Source organism: Rhinatrema bivittatum, chromosome 8 (assembly GCF_901001135.1).
Source record: "Rhinatrema bivittatum chromosome 8, aRhiBiv1.1, whole genome shotgun sequence".
Lineage (NCBI taxonomy): Eukaryota > Metazoa > Chordata > Amphibia > Gymnophiona > Rhinatrematidae > Rhinatrema > Rhinatrema bivittatum.
The window spans coordinates 62033268-62053760 of NC_042622.1; the positions used below are offsets into that span (position 1 = coordinate 62033268).

Here is a 20493-nt window from a genome sequence, read left to right on the forward strand (position 1 = left end):
ATATTCCTCCGCATCTCTTTTCCTGTCCAGAGATGGCAAGGAAATGGACTGATTCACATGAAAATGTGAAACCACTTTTGGCAAAAAGGAAGGAACAGTACCACAGCTGTATTGCCCCTAGAATCACTCGAAGGAATGACTCCAGGCAAGACAAGGCCTGCAGAAAGGATTCTCTATGCGCCGAACAAACTGCCACAAGAAACACAGTTTTCAAGGTCAGTAACCACAAGGAGAGGGCACGCATCGGTTAAAAAGTAGGGCCCACTAAAAAATCCAAAATCAGATTAAGACTCCACAAGGACACGGGTAACCGCAAGGGAGAACAAAGATGTTTCATTCCTTTCAAGAAAAGGGCCACATCTGGATGAGCCGACAAGGATCCACCATTCACCTGACCCCTGAAAAAGGCAAGAGCCACCACCTATACCTTTAATAAATTAAGAGCCAAACCTTTAATTCAATCATTCCTGCAAAAATTACAAAATGAGCGGGATCTTAACCAAATAAGGAAGAGCCCCATAGTCTTCACACCAAGCCTCAAACACTCGCCAAACCCACACATAGGTTAAGGAAGTAAAGAACTTTCTTGCTTGTAGCAAAGTGGCAATCACCACAGTAGAATATCCACACTTCAGCAACCGAGCCCTATCAAGGGCCATAATGTAATACAAAATCGATTTGGATCTTCGTGAAGAATAGGCCTCTGCCATAGCAGATCCATGTGCAATGGAAACCGGAGAGGGGAGTCTACCAGGAGCCTTCGCAGATCTGCATACTATGGTCTCCTGGGCCAATCTGGTGCCACCAAAAGCACCATCTCCCTGTGACTCTCGATCTTCCTAATCACACCCTGCCCAACATGGGCCACAGGGGGAAGGCATACAGCAGCTTGCCCTCCAGCCACTCCTGCACAAGGGCATAGATGCCCAGGGACTTTGGATCTCTCCTGCGACTGAAGAAACGAGGAACCTTTGCAGTGTGAGAAGTCGCCAGCATGACCAGAAACGGAAGGCCCCAGCGATCCACTATCAGCTGAAATGCCTCGTCTGAAAATTCTCATTCTCCTGGGTCCAGTTTTGTCTGATGAGAAAATCTGCTTTTACATTGTCGTTTCCTGCTATGTGTGTGGCTGAGATCTCCTAAAGATGCACTTCCGTCCATTCCATAAGTTGGGCAATTTCCTGCGACACTTGCTGGCTCTTGGTTCCTCCCTATAGAGTGATGTAAGCCACTGTCATTGCATTGTCAGACATTATTTGGTCCACTCAACCCTGTAAACGATGACTGAACTGCAAGCATGCCAACCGGACGGCACGGGCTTCCAGCCGATTGATGCTCCAGAGAGATTCTTCTGTACTCCAGCACCCTTGCGCTGTTAGCTCCTGACAGTGTGCGCCCCAACCCAGGAGACTCACATTTGTCATGAGTACTAGCCAGACGGTGATCTTAGGGAAACCCCCTTTCTCAGATGATCTGCTTCTTACCATCACTGCAGGTGTGTGCAGTCTTCCATCGGCAGGTGAAGCCAAAATGAATAGTCAGACTATGGGCTCCAACAAGACAGCAGAGTACGCTAAAGATAAGCATATGCACTTTCGCTGGCGGTGACACTTCCAGGGTCACCGCCAGCAATCCGAGCATCTGTAGATAAACACAATATGTCTGACAGTGTGATCCTATCAACAGATGTACCTGCGCCATCAGCTTCTGAATACAACCCTCCGGCAGGAACATACTGCCCTGCTTAGTGTCGAACCAAACACAGAGATACTCTAGCGATGGAGTCTTGGCCCGAATCAGCCAGTCGTCCAAGTACGGGTGGACCAGAATCCCATCCTCTCTCAACACTGCCATCACCACTACAATAACCTTGGAAAAAGTTCTGGGCACGGCGGCCAAACCAAAAGGTAATGCTCAAAATTGATGAAGACGCTCTAAAACCGCAAAGTGCAGAAATCATTGATGCGCTAGTTGGATGGGAATATGTAGGTACGCCTCAGACAAATCCAAGGACATCAATTCCTAGCGGGATCCGCCTTCAGACCCCTCCGAGGCCTGTCCTCCGTCTGTTAACCTTGAAGACGGTGTTCTTGCTGGCCGTGTGCTCGGCCTGCTGCATCTCAGAGCTACAGGCCTCACCCCGGGGACCATTCAGCTACGCACGGTTCCCTCCTTCCTCCCCAAAGTGGTCTCACACTTCCACCTTAACCAAACCATCTCACTACCTGCGATGGACGGCTTGAAGAAGTCAGAAGAAGCCTGTAGTCTGCACCATCTCGACATCGGCAGACTCCTTTCCAGATATCTGGAAATGTCGGAACCAGTACGAAAGACTGACCACCTTTTCGTCCTTCACAGTGGAAAGAGGCAAGGGGAAGCGGCCTCGCGGGCAACCATTGCCCGCTGGATCAAGGAAGTCATCAAGGCGGCCTACTTAGAAGCAGGAAAACCACCACCTCTACAGGTCAAGACCCATTCCACCAGAGCCCTGGCGGTTTCCTGGGCAGAAACTAGAATACTGTCACCTGCCGAGATCTGCAGTGCGGCAACGTGGTCCTCCATCCATACCTTCTCCAGATTCTACCGTCTGGATGTTCAGGCTCGGGAGGACACAGCATTTGCAAGAGCAAACCTTAATGGACCACGGGCAGCCTCCCACGCAGTTCGGGAGTAGCTTTTATACATCCCATTGGTCCTGGGTCCATCTGCTACACGCTAGGAAATGGAGAAATTACTTACCTGATAATTTCGTTTTCCTTAGTGTAGACAGATGGACTCAGCAGCCCACCCTCGGCTGCCACTATACATGGTCCCTCAACGATTCAAGGGTAAGCCATGCTTTCATTTCCCTAGGGCATCCACCCTGCCAGGTGTCGACGCTTTCCGGTTGGGCACACTGGCGGTTTCCAGCTATAGTCAACCAACCAGTTCAAGTTAATCAAGTTAATCCAGTTTTTAACGTTCTAACAAAAGTTATCTAAGTTAATCATATTAAGTTAATCAATCAGTCAGTCACACATATATCCACAATGCTTTGCAAGGAAGAATACTGAGGAGCTGCACTTCCTGCAGGGGTATATGTACTAGGGGCTGACGTCAGATTGAAATCTGATCCGTCTCCAACTGCTAACCAGAGGGTATCACCGAAGGAGTGCGGGGCTCGTCTTCAGGTAGGTTTCTTCTTTAAATTTCGGTTTTGTTCTTTAATTTTGGTCTAACGCTCTGAGAGCGTGCAGATAGTCCCTAACTGCTATGGAGACGGAAAATACTGAGGAGCTGCACTTCCTGCAGGGGTATATGTACTAGGGGCTGACGTCAGATTGAAATCTGATCCGTCTCCAACTGCTAACAGGAGTACACTATACTCATTGGTCCTGAGTCCATCTGCTACATGCTAGGAAATAACAAAATACATAAAATCCATTCAAAAAGCAAACTAAAATAGGGTGAGCTAGATATTATACCCACAGGGGGCGTCACTAAAGAATTCATATTGTACTGTTGAAAGCCTGCAAAAACAGCCATGTTTTTACCTGCTTTTTAAAGACTGAATATTCTCCTCTAATCTTAACTCAAGTGGAAGAGTATTCCAAAGTTTTGGCCCAGCTATAGATAGGGCCCTCTCTCTAACTGTATTAAGATGCGCTGACTTAGGTGATGGAACTGAAAGAAGTGCTTTACCCAAGGATCTAAGATTTCGTACAGGTGTATGAACGTGAAGCGTTGCGTTTAGCCATTCATTATTGTTACCGTAAATAGTTTTATGAATCAGTGTCAGACATTTATATTTGATTCGGAATTGAACGGGAAGTCAGTATTGTCCTGTACCTAAGCTCAAGCTAACAGAACTAAGGAACGAAGGTAGCAACCAACAAAAAACTGACTACCTCTTTGCCCCGTGAAAAAACATAAACCGAACCAACTGCTAACAACTGCTAACAACTGCTCCATCGTGAAAACATAGCAAAAGTCTAGCCAAGACAGTCTTTCAGTATCTGAAGTTAGGGGTGGGCCTCTGGACTGATCTGTGGTATTACAGGAACGAAAATTAACAGGTAAGAACCAATTTTCATTTCCTGAACATACCCAGATCAGTCCAGACCAGTGGGATGTACCCAAGCCACCCTACACTGGGAGGGAACCTCAAAGACGCGCACACAAGACACACTCACCGAAGGATGATTCTTCAGTAGCTTTAACGTCCAATCAATAATGCTTAGTGAAAGTGTGAAGAGAGGACCACACATCCGCCCTACAGATTTCCTGAGGCGACAGGAGCTAAAACTCTGCCCAGGAAGTAGCTTGGGCCCTGATGGAATGAGCTCTGAGACCCAAAGGAACCTGGCGTCCTTGGACTATGTAAGACGAACAAATGGCTTCTTTAATCCAACGCGAGATGATCACTTTAGACACTTTGTCCCCTTTCTTTGGGCCCCCGAAGAGAATGAACAAATGATCGGAATGTTGGAAGTCATTGGTAACCTCTAGATAACGCAGTAAGACGCGCCGCACATCCAAAAGATGAAGGTCTTTGTCCTGAGAAGACTCCCAAGACCATTGTGAGAACCCTGGTAGCTCCACAGTCTGATTTACGTGAAAGGCCGAAACAACCTTAGGGACAAAGGATGGAACCGTGCGCAATGACACTCTATCGTCATAAATCCGAAGAAATAGGTCTTGACACGACAGCGCTTGTAATTCTGAGATCCAACCAAATGGCCACCAAAAATACAGTTTTCAAAGTCAGATCTTTCAGCGAAGCCCTGTGGAGAGGCTCGAAAGGGGCTCCACATAGTACACGCAGCACTAGATTAAAACTCCAATCCGGACACACTGAATGGACGGGAGGCCGAAAATTATTGACCCCCTTGAGAAACTAGCAATATCCAGGTGCGCTGCAAGCGAGCAGCCGTTAAACTTTCCCTGCAAGGCACCCAGAGCCGCAACTTGTACCCGAAGGGAATTGAATGCTAAACCCTTAGAGAGGCCCTGCTACAGAAAGTCGAGTACCCGAGGAACATCCACAGCTAATGGATTGCAGGAACGCTGGTGACACCACGTCTCAAAAAGCTTCCAGACTCTCACATAGGCCATAGAGGTGGCGGGCGTCTCTCCTGCAGAAAAGTGGAAATGACCTGTTCGGAATAACCCTTCAAGCGTAAACGTCGCCTCGCGTGAGAGAGAAGTGATCCTCCCAATCCGAAAATATGGGACCCTGCCGAAGCATATGTGGCAGATGAGCAAGCTGCAATGGACCCTCCAGAGCCATGCGAACCAGATCCGCAAACCAAGGGCAACGCGGCCATTCCGGTGTCACCAAACCACCCGTCCTGGATGGAGTTCTATGCGGCGGAGAAGCAGACCGATGAGGGGCCAGGGAGGGAAGGCATAAAGGAGAATTCCAGTGGGCCAGGGGCACACGAAAGCATCGAGGCCCACCGAGCCCTGCTCTCGTCGACGGCTGAAAAAACGTTCCATCTTCGCATTCGCCCGCGTTGCCATCAGATCCAACTGTGGTACTCCCCCCATCTGGTGCAAATGAGGTTCCACGCTTCGGGAGACAGCTCCCACTCTCCTGGATTGAGTTGCTGTCTGCTGAGAAAGTCCGCTTGCACGTTCTCCACCCCGGCGACATGAGAAGCAGCAATTCCCCCGAGATGACGCTCCGCCCAGGCGAATAGGAGTTGCACCTCTAGCGCCACCGTGGGCTTCTTGTCCCGCCTTGCCAGTTGATGTATGCCACTGTCGTCGCATTGTCGGAGAACACTTACCATTCTGACCTGGATCCAGGGTAGGAACGCTTGGAGGGCAAGACGCACCGCTCTTGTCTCGAGCCGATTGATGGACCACGATCCCTCTGTCGTTGACCAGAGACCTTGGGCGGATTTGTCTGCATACACTGCTCCCCAACCGGAGAGTCTGGCATCGGTGGAGATTATCAGCCAATAAGGAGGGTCCAAGTCCACCCCCCGTTCCAGATTGTCGCGCGAAAGCCACCACGACAGACTGACTATGGAAACAGCAGCATTGGTAGGTGAAATTGTTCCAACACCGGACTCCAACGTGACAAAAGCACACGTTGTAACGGTCGTAAGTGAGCAAGCGCCCATGGAACCAAATCCAAAGTGAAAGCCATGGAACCCAGGACCTGTAGATACCATACTGTGGGATTGTCCCTCAGAAGAAGGACGTGGATCTGGCCTTGTAACTCCGTCACTCAGTCTGCCGTGCTCCCAGGTAAATCAGCTCTCGGGTGGGTTCCAAGTGACTCTTCTGCATATTGATGACCCACCCGAGTGACTGTAAGGTGAACATCACCCTGTGAACTGATCTCTCGCAGTCCTCCCGTGATTTTGCCCGAATCAACCAGTCATCTAGGTAAGGATGGACTAAAATTCCCTCCTTCCGAAGGAAAGCCGCTACCACCACCATCACCTTGGTGAATGTTCGAGGAGCTGTCGCAAGACCAAACGGGAGGGCTCGAAATTGGAAGTGCTGCCCCAAGACGAAGCGTAGAAATCTCTGGTGGCTCAGCTGGATTGGTATATGTAGATATGCCTCCGTGATATCCAGGGACGCTAGAAACTCCCCTTTCCGTACCACAGTCATTACCGTCCTCAGAGTCTCCATTCGAAAATGAGGGACCCAAAGACAATGGTTCACCTTCTGCAGATCAAGGATGGGACGGAACGTACCCTCCTTTTTGGGGACTACAAAGTAAACAGAGTACTGTGCCCCATCCCTGCTATGTCTCCGGAACTGGGACAATAGCTCTGAGCTCGAGAAGTCGTTGCAGGATTTCCCGTACCGCTTTGCGCTTGTTGCGTGAGGCCACGCAGGACTCCACAAAGACCTCCTGAACCGGACGCGAGATCTCCAGAGCGTAGCAGTCTCTGATCACCACCAGGACCCAGTGGTCTGAGGTAATCCTTACCCATTCCGTGAAAAAGTTGGATAATCTGCCTCAGACAGCTTCGATGATGGAATGGATGCTCATGGCTTCAATAGGAACATAAGAACATAAGAAAATGCCATACTGGGTCAGACCAAGGGTCAATCAAGCCCAGCATCCTGTTTCCAACAGGAGGGTTTACTGTTTCTGCACCGAGGTGTCCCGAGTCTCTACCGGAGCGGAGATCCCCGCGAAAGGACTGCTGTCATCCTGGAGTTTCCTTAGGACCAGAAGACGTGGCAGATCTGCCGGCTCGATAACAGTGAGAATCCGAAAACAAGCCAGAGAAGGAAAAACCTTTTTAGAAGATCTCCTATCTTCTGGCAACTTATTGCCCTTGGACTCCCTGAGTAGCTTAACCAGCTGATCCAGGTCGTCCCCGAACAGGAGCTTGCCCTTAAAGGGTAGGTTGCAAAGCTGGGATTTTGAGGACAAATCTGCCGCTCAATTCCTCAGCCAGAGGAGTTGACGCGCCACTACCATCGACACCATACTCCTCACCAGATCATACAGCGCATCCGCCACATCTGCGACGCCCACCTCTAGCCGGGCGGTCTGCAGTGCCCCGCTGCTGCCGGCCCCAGAACTGGAAGCAGAGTTCTGAACCCAGCACAGGCAATCCCTCTGCATAAGGCTGGCGCAAACTGCCGCCCGAAGGCTCAAAGCGGCCACTTCAAATGCCCACTTCAACTGTATCTCTAGTTTGCGGTCCTGCATGTCTTTCAAAGCAGCTGCCCAGCCACCGGGATAGTGGTCTTCTTTGTGACCGCAAAGACTGCAGCGTCCACCTTCGGAATCTTCAAAAAGTCTAAAACATCAGACAGGGAATATAGCTTTGCCATAGCCCTGCCCACCTTCAGCCCTGCATCCGGAGCCTCCCACTCTCGGGTCTCCAGCTTGCAGACTTTCTTAGGCAGTGGAAAAGATGTTGTGGGACCCATAATCCCATCGAGGACTGGATTAACTCCCTCATTGTCGGATTCGTCTTGAGAAACTTTAAGTCCCAGGACCTCCAAGACCTGGGGAATAAGGGGCCGCAGCTCATCCCGCTTAAAAAGACGGACTACCCTGGGATCATCTCCCTCAGCAGGCAGGATATCGTCATCATCCGGGTCGTCCGTATCCATGTCTCCCGGATCCGGTATCGGATCCGGGTCTGCACTCGTCTCCGCCCCCCGGGGCTGGCAGAGCTCCTGTCCCAGAAAGTGGATCCTGTGGCCCCCGGGGGCTATCTCCCATTGGGCCGAGGCTCTGTGCCTTGACCCCTCTTCACAGGCGGTTCCGACATATTCCCAGGGAGTCCGGGCCTTTTAAGCGCAGAGTGCTTTCTAGCTAGGAAGGCTTGGTGCATCAGTAGAATAAATTCAGGGAAAAATCCCTCCGGGGAATCGCGTGGTGCTGCATCACCAGCCCCCAACATGAGATCCTCCCCCACCGGGGCTAAAATGGGAGGGGATTCCTCCTCCCACGATCCGGGGCGAGAGGCACTGTCCCCCTCCCCGTGGTGGTGGTGGTGGGGGGGGGGGGGGGAGGAGGCAACGGGCCCCGATGAGCTCTCCATCCCTGGGTAGCAGGCCGAGCACAGGGAGGCCAAATCCAGTGCCTGACTGCTTGTACTACACATGTGGCAGGCCGGCGAATTGGAGTGAGGGCCGATGAGCAAGGCCGCACAGCCACGGGATCCGAAGGTGAGGCGTGAAGGCAGACTCTGCCACAGATGCGTGCTGCCACGACATGGGAAAAGGGAGGCAGGCAGGAAGAAAGGCTGACTCTGCGACAAGACGCGTGCTGCAGCGGCGCGGTAAAACAAAAGAAAGGCAGGCAGGCCCCAACTGAATTCGTTGCGCTACGACCGCATGAGACGTGCCGCAAACAGGGCCAGACTGTAAAACTCACCCCTTCCCTCCTGAAGCACCCCGGAGCCCCGGGAGCTTAGGGAAAATGCTGGCAGACTCCCTGAGCGGCCGCTGAGGAGCCGGCCCCCCCCCCTGCACCGACTCCTTACCTCAGTGAAAGACAGCCGTCTATTAGACTCTCTATTTTTTATTTTTTTTTTTATTAAAAGCAAACTTTATGGCGTCAACCAAAATTGGTAACCTCCTGCAGGGGTCGAGGGAGCAGCTGAAGCAGTTTCGGTGGTGAGTAACCAGGAGCCCCTGGTCTTCACTCACCGAATTGAGGCGGGCGAAACCCTGACAGGGATGTCTAACCCTTGACGCCCGGCTTCCACTGAGGGATGGCCCACGAAGGTGCCTAACACCTCAAGAAGCGACCGCAACAAAAGAAAAAAACTCTGTCTATCTAAACTGAAAAAACCAAACTAAAAACTAATGAAGACTGCAGGAGTGCATTTCTACCATCTGCTGGAGTTAGAGAAATACTGAGGGACTGCAGGAGGCACTCTTGTATATATGGCAGTGCCCTAAGTTTTTGCTCTCTGATTCATCTGCTGGTAGGGATACACAACCCACTGGTCTGGACTGATCTGGATATGTTTAGGAATAGTGGTTTTTGACAAAATTCTCAGTGAATCTTTGTACAAGTGACTCTCTTCTCTCTGATTCTGGCAGTATTGAAAATCATCTCTTTAAAATGTTATTATTGGACAGTGTTATATTACTACCAAACCTTTCCTCATTTATTTAATTTTAAAAGCATCTATACTATCAATGTGGGTAAAGTGCGGATGTTGTAGATTAGGTTTATTTTAGAGTGGTGCACTAGGCAATTAATTTTAGTCTAGTACATGTTTAGTTTTAGCATACTAAGTGTATGAAAAAGTGATACCCAATTCTTATTTAAACTAAACCTATAATATATCTCATCAACTGGATTTCTTTACAGCCCTGATGGCAGAAAGTGAGCATCCCTTTAAAAAAACATAGCAGAAAACAAGTTCCTGCCTAAAGCTGGAATCAAAGTTTGCAAGACAACGGCATGGATTCAACATTTGCAGCATAGTTATTTTACATGTCAGTTAAGGCATATATTTTGTAAGACAGTTCATGGTTTTGGTGGTCACCCACCAAAATGTGGCACATACCTGGAACAGAGGGCCTGGGTGGTACAGGGGGAGGTTTTCTTGAAGGCCTTGGAGGACAAATGGGTTTAAGGCCACCATTGGAAAGTGCTGGAGAATTACCATTAATTGTCTCACTGGGTCCAGAATCTTCACTGTTATCTGAGGTAATTGTACTCATCCTTGAAGAAAAATAGGAAAAAAAAAAAAAGATGAAACTGTACAATTTAGGGTCATACAGAATTTTGTATGCAACCTGAAATTGCCACTATTTGAACAATGGCAGCAATGATAGAGACCTGCATTCAATTTCAGGACCTGGTTTCTGCTCATTGGGCCAGCAGGGATTGGGGATACTGCAGAGACAGCATTCACCGTTCCTCAGGGAAGGTGGAAGTCCCAGCCATTGTACAAACAGGAATTCCTACAGATGGCAATGCTCATGGTGCACATGTACCAGGCTAGCAAGGGAGCTGTGGTCTGCGGCCTGTTATCGAGAACCATTAAAAGAAAATTGGTTCTTACCTTCTAATTTCGTTCCTGTAGTACCACGGATCAGTCCAAACTGTGGGGTTATGCCTCCCTTCCAGCAGATGGAGACAGAGAAAAACTCGAAGGGCACCCTCTCATAACCTGGTGTGCCACCTGCATCCCTTCAGTATAAAGATTATCCAAGCAGAATAACAGTAATAACAATGAATCAAGCAATAACCAAACATTAAAAATAGAACTACAGAACTGAACAAGAAAGCAACCTGTAGCCTTTTTCCTTAGTCCTCTGCAATAAAACTGAATATGAGCGCGGACTCTACTTGGAACCCTCTCCCTGGCCGGGCATCTGGACTGGACAGGAACGAAAATTAGCAGATAAGAACCAATTTTCTTTTCCCTGAACACGGATCAGTCCAGACTGTGGGATGTACCAAAGCTAATCGAACTGCCTTGGTCTCTAGGCGATTGATCGACCAGCTCGACTCCTCCTCAAACCAGCAGCCCTGGACTGGGTGGGACTGACAGACTGCTCCCCAGCTGGAGAGAGTGGCATCTGTGGTCACTACTATCCAATTGCGGACTTTGAGGTCTATTCCACGAGTCAAGTTGTGCAGGCAAAGCCACCACCCAAGACTGGATCTGGCAGGATCGGTGAGCGGTAGAGGGAACTGGAACTCCTCCGACGGGATCCCAACAGGAAAGCAATGCTCGCTGTAATGGTCTCATATGAGCAAAAGCCCAGGGAACTAACTCCAAGGTGGATGCCATGGAGCCAAGGACCTGTAGATAGTCCCAGGCTTTGGGGAGTGGGAGCGACAACAAGCAATGAACTTGCTCCGTCAATTTGGTTAAATTGGTCCGGCGGAAGAAATACCTTCCCGCACTGGTATCGAACCGGGCCCCCAGGAAGTCCATCGTCTGAGATGGGATAAGGTTGCTTTTGGCTTGATTGACAACCCAACCGAGCGACTCCAGAAGACTGACCCACCTTGCTGATAGTTTCTATGCAGAGGTCCCTCGACTTCGCTCTGATGAGCCAGTCGTCCAGGTACGGATGAATAAGACGACTTTGTCTCCTCAGGGCTGCTGCCACCACCACCACCATAACTTTGGTGAATGTGCGAGGGGCCGTAGCCAGACCGAACGCAGAGCACAGAACTGGAAATGCATGCCTAGGATCATGAAGTGAAGAAATTTCTGATGATCCTCGCGGATGGGTATATGCAAGTATGCTTCCATCATATCCAGGGATTTATTTATTTATTTAACATTTTTCTATATGAAAAGGATTCATATCAAACCGGTTTACATGGAACTTAGGGTCTAACTAAATAATAAATAACCAGATAACAAATAACAGGTAGGCCAAAGCAAAGCAAAGTTACATATAACAAGGAGATTAAACTTGGGGGCTAGAGTAGCCAGGAAGTAGAAAGACAGCGATAAAAATTATAAATTGAATACATATGAAGAGTACCGGGACTGGTGTGAGCTTCTCGTCAGTTGGACTGAGTCTGGATTGACATTGTAGATATTAGGGGAAGGCTTGGAGGAAAAGCCAGGTCTTAAGTTTTCTTCAGAAGGTAAAAAGGCAGGGTTCCAGTCTAAGGTCTGTCGGCAGATTGTTCCAAATGATGGGGCCCGCTGTGGAGAATGCACGTTCTTTGGTCGAAGTTAGGCGGGTGGATTTAGTTGGTGGGACTTGTAGGGTTCCTTTATATGCTTCTCTGATGGGCCTTACGGATGAGTAGAGTCTGAAAGGGATCTGAAGGTCTAGTGGGAGTTGATTGTGGATGGTTTTGTGGATTATGGTGAGTGCTTTGTGCAGGATTCTGTATTTTATTGGCAGCCAGTGCAGGTTTCGGAGTATGGGGGTGATATGAGCACGTCGGTTGGTGTTGGTTAAAGTTCTAGCTGCTGCGTTCTGGAGCATCTGTAGTGGTCTGGTGGCGGAAATGGGGAGCCCCAAGAGTAAGGCGCTCCAGTAGTCAGTTTTAGAGAAAAGCGTTGACTGGAGGACGGTTCTGAAGTCCTGGAAGTGAAACAGGGGTTTGAGTCTTTTCAGAACTTGAAGCTTATAGAAACAGTCCTTAGTGATATTGTTAATTGATTTCTTTAAATTCAGATGATTATCTATGATTACTCCTAAGTCCCTTGCTTGAGTGATCTGGGAGATGGGGAGTGTTTGATCAGTACTGGTCGAGTGGTTAGTGGTTATCATTAGGATTTCTGTCTTGGCTGCATTGAGAACCAAGAGATGCCAAGAACTCGCCTTTGCGGACTGCCGCAATAACCAAGCATAGTTTCCATGTGGAAATGTGGTATCTTGAGAGCCTTGTTTACCTTTTTTAGGTCTAGAATAGGCCGGTAGGATCCCTCCTTTTTTGGGACCACGAAATAAATGGAGTAACGCCCCATCTTCCAGTCCTCTAGGGGGACAAACTTTATCGCCCTGAGAGATAGCAGATGGTCGAGGGTTTTCCAGATGATCTGAGCCTTGGTCCGCAAGCCGCAGGGAGAGACCATAAAAAAATCTTGGCGGCGCCAAGCAAATTCCAAAGCGTAGCCATGTTCTATGATGCTTAGGACCCACTGATCAGAAGTTATTCTAGCCCATTCCTCGTGGAACTGGGATAATCATCCCCCAACCCAAGGAATCGAGGTATGGGCCGGCCTTATCTCCTTGAGAAGCATTGGAGCCAAGGGACGTGGCAGGACCTCCTTCACAAGAGGTTCTGCGTCCTCGAAAGGAAGTGTTCCAGGATTGCGGCCTGACCGTTGGCTGCCTTTGCCCCGCAAGCTGAAGTCTGCTCTGACAAAACCTCCACTGTCCACCAAAACATGAGCGGGTCGATGGAAAATCCCTGGAAGGTTTCGGCCTATGCTCCGGGAGCTTGTGGACTGTTTTCATTCAGGGACTTTATCAACTGCTCCAAGTCGTCACCGAAGAGAAACTTTCCTTTGAATGGTAACGCACCTAACTGAGCTTTGGATGAGACGTCTGCTGGCCAGTTACGCCAGATACTGTGGATGACATGGTGCGAGAAGAAGTATGGAGAAGATCATATAGAGCAGCGGTTCTCAACCTGTGGGTCGAACGACCAAAACGCAGGGGTCGCCTAAACAGGGCCGGCGGAAGCACTAGGCGGTCGCCTAGGGCGCCAGCTTCCCGGGGGCGGCACTGCCCCGGTAAAATTAAGAGAGCCGCGCTTTCAAGCATGTGAGTCCTTTGCTGTCAGCCCGGGCGGAACGCGGCAGGACAGCTGGAGTCAGCGGCACCGGGCCTGCTCTCTTCTTCCCGCCCCCCCCCCCCCCGCGGTCCGGAAGAGGAAGTGGAGAGCATCGGGTGCCTGCGCGGGAAGAAGAGACCACGCTAGAGTGGTCTCTTCTTCCGCGCAGGCACCCGATGCTCTCCACTTCCTCTTCCGGGCCGCGGGGGGGGGGGGGGGTAGGAGAAGAGAGCACGCCGGGCACGACTGGAGTCAGCCGGGTGCCAGCGCTGGAGTCATCGGGTGCCTGCGCGGGAGTCTTCCCGCGCAGGCACCCGATGCTCTCCACTTCCTCTTCCCGCGGCCCGGAAGAGGAAGTGGAGAGCATCGGGTGCCTGCGCGGGAAGAAGAGACCACGCTAGTGTCCGACGGGAAGAAGACTGCAGCGCGGCTCGGAGGAAAATGGAGTTTCAACCGCGGCCGATGGGACTCCGCCTCCGCGAGGGCTGAAAATGAAGAGGTTAGCGTTGGGAGGAGGCTGCTGCTGCCGCGAGTTCCCGGGGTGGGGGAGAGAGAGAGTGAATGAACGAGCAAGCATGTGTGTTTGAGATTCTGTGTGTGTGAGTGAGAGATTGCATGTATGTGAATGATTGAGAGCCTGTGTATGTGAAAGAGAGTATGTCTGTGATTGAGAGCCTGCCTGTGAGAGAGAGAGCATGAATGTAAGTTTACCATTGGGAACCTGTATGTGTAAGTTTGTGTGAAAGAGTATGTGTGTATGATTGAGATCCTTTGTGTGTGAGAGAAATCATGTGTATGTATGATTAAGAGCCTGTGTGTATAAGTAAGAGAGAGATCATGTGTGTCTGTGTCTGATTGACAGCTGGTTTAGGTGATGGAGCATGTGAGTATGTGATTGAGAGCCTGTGTGTAAATGAGAGAAAGAGAGGACATGTTTGTAAGCATGTGAATGAGAGTCTGTGTGTGAGAGAAAAAGACAGCATGTATTTATGTGATTGAAAGCCTGTGTGTGTGTGTGTGTAAGCGTGAAAAGATAGACAGCATGTGTGTAAATGTGTAATTAAGAGCCTATATGAGAGAGAAAAAACATGTGTATATGTGAGTACTGAGAGCATGTGTGTATAGGTGTGTCATTGAGAGCCAGTGTGAGAGAGAGCGCTGGTATGTGACTGAGAGAGGAGAAAGTTCCAAGCAAACCACCCCACCTCCTGCTAATTCAGAACAATCTCAGGACACCTGGATATCAAATGTTCCCAGGTATGCAGAGCAAAAAAATTTTTGTATCCTTATTATTTTTCATTACTGGGTCTTTGTGTCTGCTATTTTTAAATATTTTGTTGGTATCTGGAAATGTTTTATATGAGTTTTTAATTATTGGATATTCCACTCATCAGCTGTTTCGAAATATGTTCTTTTTGTTAGTACAGTTTTACTGCTGATGATTTTATATTTCTTGATTTGTTTTATAAGGATGGGTGATGTTTCTTTTTTCCTTTGTTACACTGCATACAGAGACTCTGGCTTGTTGCAGTTTCCAATTCTGTTTTTTCTGCATGCTTCTTGTTATGCGTTTTGGTCTCTTTATTCTATGTTAGGTGAGGGACAGCACGTGATTCAGGTGAGGTTTTCTGCTGGCGTGTTGTTTCTGTGTAGGACTCTATAGCAGCCTGACTTGGTCCGTTTTCCTAATAGGAGATGTATTGGTGTCTTAAGGCCTGGTGTAATATTTTCAGAGACTTATTGTACTTTAAAAGTGTGATCTTAAATAAAATGCACACATTTACTTATATTTAGTTTTAAACACATTGTATGGCTCTCATGGAATTACATTTTAAAATATGTGGCGTTTATGGCTCTCTCAGCCAAAAAGGTTCCTGACCCCTGGTATAGAGCTTAGCCACTACTGCTTCTGGTGTGTACTACAGCCTGCATGGAAGAAGAGTAAGAGAGCTGCTGGAGGGGGTAAGTAAAGATGGCTTTTTAAGTTCATTTTTCTTGATTGACTGCCATTTTAATTATTTAATATTATGTGATGTGTCTGCTTTTTTTGTTTGAGCAACAAGTATAGCTTTGGTTTATGTTTATTTTATATATTTTTATTTATTTATTTATAAAAGAGTTTCTATACCGTCGATAAGACAAATCATCTCAATGGTTTACATGGCATAAAAATGTCAAATAAGTGTTCTGTTATAAATACAGACTTCGTTATTTTCATTAATGCACAATGTAAGTTAATTGTGTGTGGAGGCGGGGGGGGGGGGGGGCGGCATAGCTGACGTTTCGCCTAGGGCGCCTAATACCCTTGCACCGGCCCTGCGCCTAAAGCAGGTCCCCAACCACCGGTCCGCGGACCAGTACCGGGCCGTTGGGGTTTTTTGCCGGTCCGTGGCGCCACGGCTGCTGCGGGGAGGCGGGGCGAAGCTGGCGACCTGCCTCCTCCAACCCCAAAAGAGAAGAGACATGGCCCAAAAAGGTAGCGCGTCGCAGTGACGTATGTTGCTGGAGCCGCGCAGGCAGGAAGGAGGTGTATCAGCCACTGCAGGTGCTCCTCCTACTGCCTTCCTGCCTGCCCTGCCCCGGAAGACAAATGTTGCCGAAGCCGCATGGGGAGGAAGGAGGCGGCGCGTCAGCCGCGTGGGTAGAAGAGGCGCTTCAGCCGCGTGCAGAAGAGGAGCAGCGGGGCCGGGAAGACTAGGGCCACTGCAGAGCCCATCCTGTGGCAACCCGTAAAGAAGAGGCCCAGAGGTGAGAGAAGGTGTGTGCGAGTATGAGATGAGTTGAGAGACTGTGTGTGTTTGCAGAGACAGCATGTGAGAGCCTCTGTGTGTGTGAAAGAGACAGCATGTAAGAGTGAGAGCCTGTGCTTGAGCAAGGCAGCATGTGGGGGTGTGAGAGAGCCTGTGTGTGAGACTCAGATAGCCTGTGCCAGTGAGAGCCTGTGTATGTGTGTGTGAGAGAGAAATGCATGTGAGAATGAGAACCTGACTGTGTGTTTGAGGGAAGAAGACAGGTGGAGAGAAAAGAAATAGAAAAAAAGGCAATATTAAAGGAAATGGCAAAAAATTAGAAAGGGAAGCAGATGTAAAAAAAAAATACTTTTTACTGATTGGCACATGTAATCTTTGGGAATGTGCAAGAGTAGCACTTTCTCTATGGCGGATCTCACAATGTACGAGATCAACATGGAGGAAGTGGAAACCCACGGGGCCTGCACAGAGGAGGCAGCAGAATGGGCTTCAGTGCCAATAGCAGCAATCAGTGTCTCCCCAATAGCCACGTGGCAGCAGTGGCAGTAATTAGATTAATTGTTTGACTCAGCTGAAGGTGACAAAGTATGAAGTGGGATGTGAAATCAGCTTGATCTGGTGGAGAATTAGGATTGCTGTTACACATGAACTGTATTTGGCAAACATAAAGGGAGCCAGGATAATCAATTGATGCCTGCAGCTGAGGACTGATTCATTATGACTCATGTAGAAATTAGTGCATTTTCCAGATTAGTCTGCATAACACAATTCTCAACATTCAGCATTATTTCTGCTGCATAGAGTTTTATCTGAGAGGCTCTGAGGTTGTGAGGGAGCCAGTAAGAGTGAGAGAGCATGAGTGTGTATGAGAAAATCCAGGGGAGTAAGAGTGTGTGTGAGTGGGGGGGGGGGGGGGGGGGGAGAGTGTCTTACACCCTGAGAGTGTATCAGTGTCTGTGAGAGTGAGAGGTTATGGTGGGTATAAGAGCATGAATGTGTAAGTATGTGACAGTGTATGAGAGAGAGAATGGACATGTGAGTGTATGTGTGAGAGAGAGAGGATAACCTCCTAATCCTCGACAATATCAGGGTGACTGGAAATCAAGAGCTCCCATGTATGGACAGCAGGGGCTTTTTAAAATCCTTATTAGTTTTAATTATTGTGTGTTATTTGATATATGTGCTGTTTTGAAATATTATTGGTGTGTGGGAAATTATAAAAATGTATATGATTTTAATTAATAGAAATTCTATTTATCAGTAATTTTAAAATATTCTTTTATTAGTATGGTTTTACTATTATAACTGATGCTTTATGTTTTTTAATTTTATTTATTTATTTATTTTATTTTTATGAGGAATGGTGGTTCTGTTTATAAATGTCAATAAATAAGTATGCACTAAAATCCAACCCCATCCATAACCCCGCCCCCATATGACCAAAGCCCCACCCTCACCCCGCCCTCGCCCTGCGAGGGCGGGGCAAGGGCGGGGCAAGGGGTCACCGCAACATGAGGAACTGTATTTCGGGGTCACGGCATTAGAAAGGTTGAGAACCACTGATATAGAGCATCCGCTCCATATGCCACCGCCGCCTCCAAGCATTCCGCTTGCTCTGACTCACCCGGAGGGAGGTCTCTGGACATTAACAATTGTTGCACCCAGCGGAGGCTCGCCCGGAGCACGTAGCTACTACACACCACTGCTCGGATACTCAGGGCCAAAATCTTGAAGATGCGTTTGAGGAGGACTTCAGGTTTCCTATCTTGAAGATCCTTGAGTGCTGCTGCTCCTGTGATTGGGATTGTGGTTCGTTTTGTCACAGCCAACACTGAGGCATCTACCTTGGGGGATTTCAATAGCCTCTTCAGGCAAGGGATAAGGTTTATCCATAGCCCGACCGACTCTCAAGCCGGCATCTGGAACATCCCACTCCCGAGCCATCAGCTGATGGAGCATTGGATGAAAAGAAAAGGCTTTGGCTGGGGCCCTCAGTCCCGCCAGGACCGGGTCCACGGAATCCTTTGGTAGGGTATCTTGGGGGAGCTCAACTCCAAGTTCCAACAAGACTGAGGGAATAAGAGGTTCCAACTCTTCCCTGTGAAACAGCCAGACCACCTTCGGATCATCGCTGTCCAGAGGAGCTTGCTTTCCCAGGTCCTCCTCAGACCCCGTGCCGGGACGGGGCAAGGTAGAAGCCAGCGTGTCCGGAGCCCCGCTATCTGCTCCGTCCGGAAGGGCAGACTCACCCGAAATCGATGGGCCACGCAATTTAGCGACCCGCAGGGACATCTGAGCATCTAGTTGCTCGGCAACTTTGTGGGGAGGCCCAGCTGGACGACTCAAGTGCAAAGCACTGCTCTGCTGAGTCTGAGAAGCCAAAAAGGCTTTATGCATAAGAAGCACAAAATCTAAAGAGAAGGCGTTAGAGCAGCTCCCCCCCCCGGGGATCAGGCTCACCATCAGAATCGTCCTGGTCTGGATCAGAGGGATCCCCAGGACTGGCAGAGACCGGGGATAAGTTGGGAGGAAACTCCCCTGCCCCCATTGCCCTGGCTTGTGCTTCTGCAAAAGTATTCAAAATGGCCACCATTCCCTCTCAGCGCGAGCCCGAGCCTCTCAAGGTGCTGATCTCTTTGCTGCACCTCGGGGCTTTGATGAGCTTCCCGCTGCTGGAATCAAGCTGCCTTCCCCACCTGAAAGGCACCACGAGCAGAGGCCTGAACGGGAGAGTCTCGACTATGACTCCCCACAGGCAATACAACAAGATGGCCGCAGCATCGTGAAAAAAAACAAGGGGGGGGAGGGGCCCCGAAAAGTCACGGCAGAAGGGAAGCTGCAGGGAGCCTGAGAAAACTCTTAAGAATGCGCCCAGGCTGCACCCAACCCGCACAGCAATACAGCCGCTAAGTAATTGGAAGAAATTATATATATATATATATATATATATGTGCAGCGAAAATATAGGAGAGAAAATATATCAGGTCTGTGCAGTGAAGGGAGAAGAGGGACCGGACCACCGGTAATCTTTCTCCGGCACCTTACCTGCCAGGAGTCCCGTGGGGTAACCAACCCCAGCTCCTCAACCTGCTACCAGGGGGGGATGGTCCCACAGACCTGCCTACCCCTGGGAGGATTTCTTAATTTTTTTTTTTTGGTTTTGCTTGATTCCCTGTATGGCTAGAGAAACTCTCTCCTATATTTTTCTTTTTTAAAGGGATATTGCCTTAACCCCAAGATCAGGGCAAGGCTGCAGGGTTTGCACCACTGCCATCTGCTGGAGACAGAGAAATACTGAAGGGATGCAGGTGGCACTCCAGGTTATGAGAGGGTACCCTTTGAGTTTTTCTCCGTCTCCATCTGCTGGAAGGGAGGCACAACCCCACAGTCTGGACTGATTCGGGTACGTACAGGGAATGTGATATAGCCTAGTTATAGAGGAGAGAAAGTGGAGCCTAAGTGGAGAAAATCCTAGCATCCACTAATATAGGCCCATGACATCTCAGTTACAGATACCCCTGTCTTATATGGCAGTGAGCAGGTTTGGAGTAGGTTCCAATTGGGTTGGAAAGTTCAGGCATGAAATGTGATGAATTATACCAAAATCAATCTCATTGAGTTCTACACTCTTATTTCTCATTGTGGAAAAGTCACTATGAAGCATTAGAAAAACCTGACAACCAACAATTTAAGCTTAAGTATTACAAATACAACCAAAGGCTTATGGAAAGATTTTCTAAGTCATAAGATATGGCACAGAAGAATTCAATATTTGCTTTGAAAAATAGTGAGATAAGTTACAGAAGAATTTCAGTGTTAGGGAGAATGTAATCACATTCTCAACCCAGTCCTTGGGACACACCCAGCCAGTCTGGTTTTTAGGATACCCACAATGAATATGCAGGAGATAGAACTGAAAATTGAGGAAGTGCATGTAAATCTATCTCCTGAATATTCACCTAGCCAGGCTGGGTGTGTCCCAAGGACTGGGTTGAGAACCAGTGGGCCAGAATAGACCTGCTAGGCTCATGGAATCTGCACTTCCCCTTG

General features: G+C 48.9%; 1 protein-coding gene across 6 annotated transcripts in view; it reads right to left on the reverse strand.

The window, feature by feature from the left end:
• ITCH (itchy E3 ubiquitin protein ligase) overlaps positions 1-20493 on the reverse strand; it is a 340605-nt gene that overhangs the window by 168264 nt on the left and 151848 nt on the right. For all 6 annotated transcript variants that reach the window (XM_029614662.1, XM_029614667.1, XM_029614661.1 and 3 more), the window contains one exon: positions 9996-10153. In XM_029614662.1, the coding sequence (XP_029470522.1) occupies positions 9996-10153 (158 nt within the window). The remainder of the gene's footprint in view (positions 1-9995; positions 10154-20493) is intronic.